General features: G+C 45.5%; 1 protein-coding gene across 1 annotated transcript; it reads left to right on the forward strand.

Annotated features, from left to right (window-relative positions):
- Nucleotides 1-268: 268 nt before the first annotated feature.
- On the forward strand, nt 269-5,565 carry LOC148052185 (uncharacterized). The gene is made up of 3 exons (XM_087733356.1): nt 269-506; nt 2,499-2,529; nt 3,765-5,565. Exons 1-3 carry the CDS (start codon nt 357-359, stop codon nt 4,130-4,132), a joined length of 549 nt encoding a protein of 182 aa, XP_087589482.1. The 5' UTR covers nt 269-356; the 3' UTR covers nt 4,133-5,565.
- The last annotated feature ends 6,319 nt before the right edge of the window (nt 5,566-11,884 follow it).

The raw sequence follows: 11,884 nt of genomic DNA on the forward strand, positions 1-11,884 counted from the left end.
TGTGTTTGCTAGAGAGTCTGTAGACTTGACTCCTTGCATGAAAGTCCGAGGTGCTTTTCGGAGCCCTTGTAGCCTGTTGCCGCAGTTTCATTTCAGTCATTCTGGGCTAGGAGCCAAATGAAAGTTCTCTGCCTCAGTTTCATGAGGAAATGCTAACTCATTGCCTCTTAGCCCGGGCTAGTGATGAAACACACCGTGGCTCCTCCTCTTAGCTTTATTAGCATGGGGAAATCTCCAGCATATAATCGTGTCCATGCACCGCTGTGGCAATACGGACCTCAGGAATTCTGGCAGTGCCTTTCTCAAGCGTGGTGCTGTTTGCATTCTCACCTCTAGCTGTCTCAAGGATAAGCATCATGGAAGAACCAAACTTGCTGGAGAATGGAAATGTTCCACAGCAAAGGAGATTCCCGTGTTGTCAAGCGGCTTTTTATACTTTAATATTTGTTTTGATTATCATTTCAGCCCTGGTTTCTATAGTCTCCTGTTTGCTCCATCATAAGCAGGTAAGGACAAACCAAAACTCCTAACTCTGGAGTATACAACACACGTATTATTCCTAAAGATTAACATTGCTGTGTTGATGCTATCAAATAACTGCAACCTAGTCATTCTTTCTCTTTTGGAGACAACTAATGCTTTTACTTTCCAAGATTTCAGCTGATAACATTTCCATCAATTCCTTGGGTAAATATCTTCAGCAATTTGCTTTCATTTCCGTAAGTTTAAAAAAAAAATCCGTTTTGAGTTCTCTCTTGTTTCCTCTTCTGCACCAATGATGTACACTGTCTTAATGTGATATCAACTGATGATGCTCTGTAAGGACAGGAGAGGCTGAGGAGTCCTGGTATTTCACCAGGCACGAAGCCTTTTCACTCTTGATTTTACCAAGTGCTAATACAATCTAGCCCAAACAGCGGTTACTGAGTCAAGTTGTCTTCTGCATTTCATTAGCTGATTTCAATGGGCTTTTTCTGTCTATAACTGTATGTATTGTAATGAACAGAAATACTGGGGTGAGTCAAGTGACTCATTTGCTGAAGGCAAGGTTTTTATTTTCTCGTTTCCAAACTGTGAATCAGTCTCCTGGAGGATCCACTAATTTGGGATACTGGTTTACATATCCCGCTCTGATGTAGTTCCCTCCAGTTCCAGTCCTGGGGAGGAAGGGGACAAGGACAAAGTCCCCTTCTGTTAAGAGGCAGGACGTCTTGTTCTCATGGTCTGCCAACTTCTTGTGGCATAATGACACCAGGAACACCTCTGCGGACTGATCCTACAAGGCACTGATTGTTTTTATAAAATATGAAAACTGCTAAATTCCCACAAGAGAGGAGCCTGCTCTGCACCTTGCAGCATTATCATTTAGCTGACAATATAAAAAAATTTTTTTTAATTGCTTTGGTACTTTTAGCCCTGCTCCCACAGCCTTTCTCATCTATTTGGGACCCGCAGTCACAACTGGATCCCTCTGATGGCAATGAGCACATGCATACAGCCAGCGTTTCACACATATTCCACTCCTCCCCTCTTTTTTTCATATTGCAGAAAGTTGCTTTAGAACTGCCTTTAGTCCTGTTGATTCCTATTAACTGGGGAAAGCGGGACTGGGTAATGAAAGCATTGCCCTGCAAGGGAGCTGACAACCTCCCCAGCACTCAGGACAGCAACTTCCTAAGGAACAGATGAGGCTGTGCTTCAATAGCGATTTTAGGCATTTCAGAGCTTGCATCCACCAAGATGTGAGACAGAATTGGATTCCTGTGTCTGTAAGTTGATCCCAAGTCTGCTTTTTATGGGCTCTGGCCAGAGAGAGAGAACATAGCTGCTGTGTAGGAAGAGCATGACCTCCGTAAGCAAACACCAAGCCATGAGTCACAGGAATAGACTGAAATCTCTTGCCACTGACAGTTTATCACCTGGGCACCCACGGAGCCGCCTCCTTCCCTTGGCTGGAAGAGGTTGCCGTGCACGGCTACTACACAGCTCTGCTACGCACTGAATCAGCGCTAAATGATTTCAAACTGTGATGCACATAATGAAAGGTTCATGGTTTTAATGAGGGTGAATTAGCACAACACTATGCAGCTCCCCATGTATATGCACTGGCTTTAAGTCGAGTCCTTGTCCACAGAGACATCACTTGTGGCAGTCCACGAGAGCTGAGTCCAGGGATGAAATGAAAGTCCTGTCACCTGAGTGAAGCGTAGACCTCTAGGCACTGCTGATGGTTGTCTTCTTATTTTGTGAAAATACCACCAAAATGGATATGAAAAATGCTGATCTATTTTAAACATTTCAAACTTTGTTGGAAAACAACTGTTATTTCATAACAAATCATGGCTTGTGTTTGTTTGTAATGATGGATAAAAAGGTTATTTCCCTTCCTGGGAGAATGCGTTTGTACTCTTGTAATGGTAATGCTCCTCTGTTGAGCTCACTGATAGATGGAAAAATTGCAGCAGAAAACACTGACCAAGCGCTGCTTCTTTCCACAGGCACCGGGGTTGTGCTGGGCACATGGATCTTGTAAGTATGGAGATGCTAGACCCGCTTTCTGGTTTTGTCAGACTTGTGCTGTGACAAAGATGACTGTCTGACAGCCCTCATGCCTGGTTACAACTGCTCCAAGGACAGGTGTGACTTGTGACCGCAGAAATACAGAGCCCGTAGGGGACTGTGGCCACGGCAAATAGAGCTCCCCAGCTGTGCACCCAGGGCTGTCAGCCAGCAACCCTCTCTCTCTGTCGGAATCAGGCACACACACCTCTCTAAATGGGCAGTAAAATCAGCATCACAAGGGTCAGATTTATTGTTGCCAAGTGTTAGTCATCAATTCCCTAAGCTCAACCTAGGGCAGTCCTAAAGTAACGCCCCATATACCAGCTCAGACCCTCAGAGAGATTTAATTAAATCAATGAAAAACTTCTGCATGCATAAAACTTCAGCTAATGACTGGTGACTGTGCAAGACCCTAACCCGCCAGGAGCCCCCCCCAGGCAAGCACAGTGGCTGAAGGTGCCGACCAGCACTGTGCCTGAGCTGGGTGTCCCCGTCAGATGGTATTCGGTCCATTCTGTGTCGAGACCCCGCTGTATTACATACTGCAGATACACATGCCCTCACAGCATGCACAGTCCAACATTGCCATGTGTTGCTGTCTCCTTACCCCGTTTGTCACTGCGCGCAGCGAGGGGTATGACAGCTGCCACCCATCATCAGCTTTAATGCTCACAGCATGTGTTCATCCAGTGCAGGGAGAGGGGGGAAATCTGGGAAGATCCTGCAGGCTCAGCACTCATGAGGGACTGTAGCCACAGAAGCCAGCGAGCAGAAGATTACTGTAACCACCCTCATCATCCTCAGACCTGGCTGAAGTTCTGCCCATGAATTTTTTCTTATTAGAGACCAGCGTGGACCCAACCCTCAGCCTTGAAGGTTCTGCATCTCCAGGCTGCTTTCGGCAGCTAACCTATCCTGGTAGGGAGCCCCTCCAAGCCACCCATGGCCATGGGGGGTTCTTCACAGCCTCTCCTGGCAGATTGAGACCCCTTCCTAGCACTTCTGAGGAGTTAGTAAACTCAAAAAGATCAATAACAACAACAACAATAATAATAAAAAATAAAAATAATATTAAAGTCAGGAAGGGAGTGGGGAGTGAGGTGTACCAATGGGAAACAGTAACAAAACATGCTCATGTACAGAACAAGGTTGTCCTTAAACATAATTAATCACCATACCCATTCTGTCTCTGTTTTCCTCAGTAAAAGAGTCTTCACCAAACGCCAAAGATGCCATGAGCTGGGAGTGGAACTTAATGCACTGTGATGGATTTGTGCAGAAGGACCATGACCAATACCTCACAATCGAGCAGAGTGGCAACTACTTCATCTACGCTCAGGTCAACCGCAAACAAGATATGGAACAGCCTTTTACGCTGATGCTGTGCAAAAAGCCAGGTGTCCTCCTCAACAAGGTCGTGGGACCAACGATGGGAGATGAAAAGGGCACAGTAAATTTTGGGAGACCCTTTTTCCTGCAGCGGGGAGATAAGCTGTACTGTCAGGGAAATTTTGATCTTGACTATATTCTGGCAGGGAATCAGACTTATTGGGGCCTGTATAAAATATAGCAGGATTCTGCTCTGAGTCAGCTCCTCCCTTATTCCCTCCAGGAAACCTTAGGGCATGGATGAAAAGTCTGCAATTTCTCTTTGTACGAAATTCAACTTGCTGGAGTATGTGCCATAGTAGGCTGGTGACATCCTGCAGTGACAGAGTAAGGTGTAAAATAAAGTGAATAACAAACTTTGGTAATAACGGATGGCACCTGATCGTCATGAAGTATGAGAGAAAAATGCTTCTAGGAGGAAAAGTTCTCAATGCATTACAGGGTTGACTCTGAGATCCTGGAAAAAAAAGTCACTATATTCAGTCTGTTCTGAGCTGGGGAGGAGCTCTGCTCTGCAGCAGGTTACATTTCAGAGCTGGGTACGTGCCAGTACCTTGGGTCCCTTCTAATGAAAGGTGCTATGTAAAGCTAAGGTATTCCATATCATTTCCCGCACAACCTGCCCATGAAGCGACGTATAGAGAGCAAAGGGACAAAATAGTTCAGAAATTCTGTGACAGAAGGAAAGCTTCTCAGTCCCATCCACAGCTTTGCCACTAGCAAGGGAAACACCACCATCATGAGTAGTTCAGAGCACAAGGACCTTTCCAGTCAAGCACAAGCAGTGCTGCACCTCTGTGAATTCATGTCAGCTCCCTGCCACGGTCCAGACACGCACACCACAGTGAGCTTGCGGATCCAGCCAATGCAGCTGCTTTGCATCCAGCTGCCATAAAGGATGCATCACCGCTGGCTAAGTAGCACAGAAATGCAATGAAAGTTGCGGTATGTAAGTAGAGATTGCAGAGAAGAGAGAATGATTGAAAGATGCGTGAGGAGAGTGGCCACAGACTGGAGAGCAGAGGATGGAGGGTTGGAGAACTGTTCCCAGCATTTTTTACTATGCTGTGTAGCAGGTGTTGCAAGCAGGGCAGGGCAGAGCAGACACAGTCCTGACATGAAGTGGGGAAGGGCTGAGCATCCCTCCCTACCACCTCCCCCTCCCAGGCACAGCTTCGATATCTGGCACAAAGCACAAGCCATGCCAGTACCACAGCAGGGAGGTGGGAAACATGAGCTAGCAGGAGAGCAGCACACCCTTCACCTGCTTGGGGAACCAGCAGATACTGAGATGCTGCTTGCTTTGAGGCCTTGGCTATCTGCTGCGCTTCCTGGGATGAGCATCGAATCACCTGCAGATCACAGGAAGGTCTCAAGACCTCAGCAAAGGCAAAGTGCTCTTGGAAAAGCAGGCTGCTGTGGCTGCATGACAGCCCAGCTGCCCCACAGTGTGGTTGCTCTCCCTTGCCTGTGCAGGCTCTCCCAGGGTCTCTGTGCTTTGCTTCCCTGCCACCTGGACCTTCATGGGTGAAAGCTCCTCTACCATTCCTCAGAGCATGTCACAGCCTTGTGGATGGAAAAGCCTTGTTTCATGAGAAAGGAAAGCAACTGAGAAGCTGGCTGGAAATAGTGATTTGGGGTGGGTTGGGGCAGTTAGGGGTGCTATTTGCTCTTATAATTTTATATTCTATGTATTGTAACTCTAAAGAACCAAGAGTCAACTTTTTGCAGAGACGTCTGCAGTCCTATCTTTTGTTTCATACAAGCTGTTACCGATTAAAATGTTACTCTTGTTCTTACTTCGCTTTGTTAATTTCCCTTAGTTTAAAATAAAAAAAAAAATCTTACAAACCACAAGTGTATCTCACTTCTTTGATACGGACCAAGAAGATAACTGACTGACACATTTCTCTCCCCTTCATCTACTTTCACTAAACTGCCTCTTCTGCTCCAAGAGGTTGGCAGCATCAGCACGGAGTAAGATTAGTTTGTGCTGCACAGTCCTGGGGCAGTGCCGTATTCAGTCCTCTTCGCAGCACACAGGGGAGCTGGATGCAGCCCAGCCCCATGGGCGTGGGGAGGAGGGGGGATGTCTGTGCCTAGGGCAGCGCACACGCCAAAGCGCATTAAGCCTTGATGCAGGCAGGAAAAGCAACAGGAGGAGTGGCAAGCAAGACGGCTTCAGCATTTGGCAGAAACTGTTACGTCAAGACACGCAAACCACCACCCTCCCCAGTTACTTTCTGAGACACAAAGCAAGCCCAAAAGGGTCCACTGAGGATGAAGAACTCCTTGTTCTACATGTCCGACCAGCAAAATCCCAGACCCTGCAACACCCTGGCCTGAAGATCTGGCTCCAAGATCCAGGCACCCAAAGCAGGGATGAAAGCAGAAGACAGATGTGGAAATGCCACTGCAGTGAAACTCCCTGGAGGCCTCCTTGCTCCATGGGATGTTTTCAACATGCCCACCCGAAGGTCACTCAGAGCAGAGATGATGGATGGTCACAACAGTGCTTCCCATGGCTTCTTATACAAGCTGTTGGGCCTGCCATCCCTGCCCCGCACTTCAGAAATAAATAGGAAAATCTGTCTGTTTCTCTCTCTGAGTCAGGCTTTGCCCACGACCTGCCTATAAAGCTCTTCATGCAATGGTACTCACATTCAATGGAGCCAACATCATGATGTCAAGAAATAATAAGAGTGCTCCAGCCCTTCCTCTCCAACCTGCCAGTGACCAAACTGTTCAGATGCCTTGAAAATTTAAATCTGTCTCCCTGCCTTGCCCTGACATCTAGGAATGAGTAGCACACCTAAAATACAAGGTTCCCCAAATGCCTCAGGTTGGAAATCTTGCCTCTCTCAAAACAGTTACACAGAATTATCAAATCAATTCAGTGTCAAAAAGTCAGTTACATAAAAAACTTCCTTTTTTCAACATTTTGAAATTATCACTTGCCACATGGAGAGCATTTTCACTGAGATGTGGAGTTATGAAAAAGCAATACATTTCTCTGTGCCATAACGTCTTTTAATTATACGTGCTCTCTAATCTACAGGAAGAAGTGCCTAGTCACGTGCCTTCAACCAGGAAAAAAATGTTTTTTGGGTTTTTTTTACGGGACTTGAGGAGTTTCTGCTTTCCCAGAAGCTTAGTACACTACGCAGCCCCCCCCCAGGATTAGAGATGCAAATGGCCCTTGAAGTTCAGAGTTCTGTGTCTTCAGAAATGAGGCAAAATGCGGTTCTATAAAAGGAATAATTGGATTTTTAAAAAAATAAATACTTGACTACAAATAACCACAACATATATTCAGCAGTTTTTCGGTTCAACAAACAGCCATAAGCCACCTATCATCACCACACCTCGATACACTGTGCTCTCCATAGTCAATAGAGGTTGCCTATTTTTTTGTTCTAGCATGATTTGAAAATTTAATTCAAGCTTTCCGGCAAAAAGTGCCACAAAGCACATCAAAACCAGCACGGCCTTTTCTATAAGCAGGCACAGAGACACTTCTGATGATGTTGCACAGACACACATTGTTGAGAACAACACTGTTACAGGGGCTTCTCAGGCTGCTCTGAAAGTCCCTGCTGAGCCTGGCCAGTCTGGAATCAAGTTCAGAAATCAAGGCAGATGGAGTAGCCAGCAGACCTTGGGGCAAAGCAGTCCCAGTTTTGAACTGCCCAAAGACACAGTGGTTTCTGCCTAAGCTGACGATGTGTTGAGAGCATCCTATGTCCAGAGTCACCATCGGCTCCCTGAGGGCATGTAGTGGTAGTGCCTGAAAACTTGCCCCAGCACAGCGCCCACACACTCTCTGCTCCTGCTGGTTAATAAATGCACTGTGCATTGAGAGTTTTTCTGTCCCCATTTCTGTTATGCAGAACGCTGTTCTGAAGATGAAGTACACATTGCATAGCACATATGCATGTGTCTCAAAAACAAGGTAAACTTTCCGGTCAGTGAGTGGATGATGCTGTCCTGTCTTCACAAACAGGGAGCCCAATCATGGAGGAAAGGTAAATGATAACCTTTAATTTGGGTTGCTTGAAGCAAACTACCTAAAGACCTGATTTTTCACAGTAGCTTCTATTGTATAAGCAGAACTATCATTAATTTTGGTTGTAACTTCAAGCTCAAGACTTCTGCAAATCAGTCCAGTGAGGAAATGCAGCTTAGGACGTTGGAGCTGAGCAAGCTGGCTCTGGTCCTGTTGGAAGGATAGCTACCTAAGCAGGGTGCTCTGAAAAGCCTTTCCTCTGGACAACATAACCTGTGCTTCCTGGGAAAGAATGAACTGTCCCAATAGAAATTTTCCAGGGAAAAAATTCAGCTTGGCACAAAACCCCTGCACTGGCAATTTCAGCTCTAAAGATGAGTGCATGGGAAGTTCAGACGGCTGAAAACAGTCCAGGTTTCTGTGTGCTCTGGTACCTCCTGATTTCAGAGGTCCACTGTGCTGGGCACTTCACTTCCACATATAGCAAAAGAGAGCCCATCATCATTGCTATGTCATCACAGATTTTAGCCTAATAAGCAAAATATATCTTAGACTGGAAGAAAGTATTATCAGCACTTTAGAGATAGGAAAGAAAGGCATAGCAAGATGATGTGATTTCCTTAGGGACACCGGAAGTCCAAACAAGCAGAGATAAGAACTGATAATGGGACTCAGAGGAAAGCATTAACCAAACATCCTCACCGCGGACGGTAAAAGCAGTGGTAAGAGCACTCAGGAAATAAACCCACAAAGTGCCACATCTGGATTCAATTCTCATTTTTTTTTTCCCTCTTTTGAAGAAAACAGCATAATACATTCACAATATCCCAGAAGTGGACAAAAAAAGCTTCCAAATGCCAGAAATGTGACTGTGGTGCAGAGCATGGTGGTCTTAGCAGGCTGGCCAGCACAGTGCTCACCCACGACTTCCTTTGGCCTCGTTAGATACCTGCCTGTCCTATGGATCCCTGGGCTTTGGCAAGCTGGGAAGCAGAAACCCATTTCTGCTTCAGGTCTGTTGAAACAAGATTTTGTATTAAATGGCCCTCCCAGTGTAAATTTGGCAAATCCCACCTGTCATCTCATTTGACATGAAAGAACACAACAGCATTTTTTTCCTTTGACATACAACATTAATCTGTGGAAAAGAAATTCTGATTTCATGCCATCCCTACACAGAAAGATCACATAGCACCTCAGCTCCCTGTGCCCGCAGAGCAGTCACTGAGTACTGCTAGCATAGGCTTTACTCGCAATGCAGAAAATACATTTGCTTTTGGAACTTTTGATAAACAGCACGAGGGCTCAGCCACCGAGTGGTGTTGGAGAAACTGCCTCATGGTATGGCCATGCTGCTGCAGAAGACATTTGCTGATACGGGTCAGCACCCTGCCCACCCTTCTGGCAAACCTCTGAAGAAGTAGGAAGGATTTGGAAGCAACATGCCCTGTCTTTGCAAAGTAAACATTTCACAGAAGAGCCACTGAAGGGAAGTCACAGGGGTATGACTCATGGTATAAAATCACAACGTATTTTGTTATATGGTAGCATTAGAGATGAAAGCTGGGTGCTGTTTCATCCTGCAGTCCCAAGCTCACTTCTCCCTATCACAGGCAACACCTTCCCCCAGCTCCACCCTTGTAGGTTCCCTGGAACTCATCTTTCCTACTGGAAGGCTTTGGGTCATCTCAAGCCCTTCAAACATTTCCAACCTGAAATAAGGTCTGGCTGGTTGATGCCCTCTCCTCTACGTACAAGGCTTTTGCTCCCAGTGCTCCTTTCCCTCCCTCATCTTAACTCTCCTGCAATGCTGACAGCTCACTGCCACCTCTCCTCAAACAGTGCCACAAAACTTTCATCACAAGCCTTACCAGTGGCTTTCCCACAGCACCAGATACCAGAAATGCAGGTTTCAGTTAAAGGGTTTGCTCTTTTCCTGAGAAGTTTTGGAGGAAAAGTGAAAAAGTAAAAAGAAACCAAAGGTACCAAAAAGTTCCAAGATAACAGAAACTAAGCATTTTGCTTCTGTTAATCTTCAGATTTTATAGCTGGTTTCACAATATTTGAGGTCTCAGTCAAAATTTTTGAATATTTGAGACTAGCAATAGTGGAAGATCAAGTAAACCATATTAAAAAAAAACCACTAACAAGCAGAGCTGTATGGAAACCACTATGGCATTGTCAACAAGCCATAGTTTACTTGGGTGTTACATGGTCTGCACATGTTATGAGATTTAACTTTGGAAAACATATACGAACTTTTGAGATGCATAGAAGAAGTGTTGCATGACATGATGGGGAGGAATACAACAGCAAGTTCCAATTTTGGGCATTTTTGTGCTCATCTCAGCAGCCCATGAACTTATAGAGAAGGTCTTGCTGCTTTTTCATGACTAGAATTTGTCTCAAATTCCTTCAAACGTGAGTCAAAGCTGTACAGTTGGAGCTGAATGCTGGGAAAAGCTTTCAAATTCCAGATCTAAAACTGATCCCTGAACTTGCAGCTCAAAGCCAGGATGATTAATACCACTGGCTTTTCATGACCACCAGGTTCAAATGTTAAAAATATTTTCAGATCAAGTTACTTGTATGTGAAGCCCCTCTCTTGAAGGGTCATTGTTAACGTTAAAGGCAAAATTTCTCTCCAATATCAAGAGTACCCAATACATCTTCCCATAGGAAAGGGAGGGACCCTCCTAGACATTCCCTTCACACACAACAAGTCTACACCTATGATAAGTGAAGTGAAGCAGGGACAAGTACTCTCTGATACGAGGGAGACCAAACACCTGAGCAGCCTCTGAGCTGTAAGTCAAGAAAAGGCCTTTGAATGGATGAGGAAGCAAACCATACACCAGTGAACGCTGACAAGCCTCTGCAGCCCCTATTTATAAAGTTAGGTGGCTTTCTTTGAGTACTGAATTCTTTAATCTGAGAAAGAGTCAGAGTGGGTGCAAGGCAGCTCTTCAAACTCTGCCTTTCTGCAGGTCTAATTCAACTCATCTTTATAGCTTTTCTTTCCTCCTTCATTAGCCAGATCAGGGCCTGTCCTGGTTTCAGCTGGGATAGAGTTAGTTTTCTTCCTAGTAGCTAGTGTAGTGCTGTGTTTTGGATTCAGTATGAGAATAATGCTGATAACACACTGATGTTTTAGTTGTTCCTAAGCAGTGCTTACACGAGTCAAGGACTTTTCAGCTTCCCATGCTCTGCCAGGTGCACAAGAAGCTGGGAGGGGACACAGCCGGGACAGCTGACCCAGACTGGCCATAGGGATATTCTGTACCATATGACGTCATGCTCAGTATATAAACTGGGGGAGTTGGTCAGGAAAGGGGAATCACTGCTCTGGGACGGGCTGGGCATCAGTTGGCGCGTGGTGAGCAACTGCATTCTGCATCACTAGCTTTGTATATTATTACTACTACTACTACTACTGTTTTACTTTATTTTATTTCAGTTATTAAACTCTTCTTATCTCAACCCACGAGTTTTCTCACTTTTACTCTTCTGATTCTCTCCCCCATCCCACTGGGGGCAGGGGGGAGTGAGCGAGTGGCTGTGTGGTGCTTAGTTGCTGGCTGGGGTTAAACCACGACAGGGCTGTAAGCGGAAACGCAGCTCACAGCACCTGATGAACTAACCATTCATTTAAGCATCTGCCTAAACAGGACAGCTGAAATTTAGGTATGTGTTTAAGTACTTTTCTGAAAAGGGACTATGGGAAAACTAGTGGGGATGGAAACCAGGGGTGAATCTGCAACAGTAAATTTTGTTTGGCACAACTCTTTTCAAGAAAAAGCTGGAAAAATCTCACAGTGCATGATGAGGTACTAGAGATGGCTGAATCCTTTCCCCTTTGGGCATGGGGGAAGCTTTGGACTATGGCAACTGCAGCTTGGATCTCCTCTTTCTTTCAATATTTGCTTT

The sequence above is a fragment of the Nipponia nippon genome, unplaced genomic scaffold (genome assembly GCF_047370975.1).
Source record: "Nipponia nippon isolate SJK-2023a ecotype South Korea unplaced genomic scaffold, ASM4737097v1 scaffold_5, whole genome shotgun sequence".
In the NCBI taxonomy this organism is placed as follows: domain Eukaryota; kingdom Metazoa; phylum Chordata; class Aves; order Pelecaniformes; family Threskiornithidae; genus Nipponia; species Nipponia nippon.

Excerpts from the sequence above, each read along its gene's own strand:
- LOC148052185 (XM_087733356.1), top strand. The coding sequence starts at position 357 with ATGGAAGAACCAAACTTGCTGGAGAATGGAAATGTTCCACAGCAAAGG. Across the intron at positions 507-2,498 it reads GTTTGCTCCATCATAAGCAG|GCACCGGGGTTGTGCTGGGC; the intron begins GTAAGGACAAAC and ends TTCTTTCCACAG. Across the intron at positions 2,530-3,764 it reads GTGCTGGGCACATGGATCTT|TAAAAGAGTCTTCACCAAAC; the intron begins GTAAGTATGGAG and ends TGTTTTCCTCAG.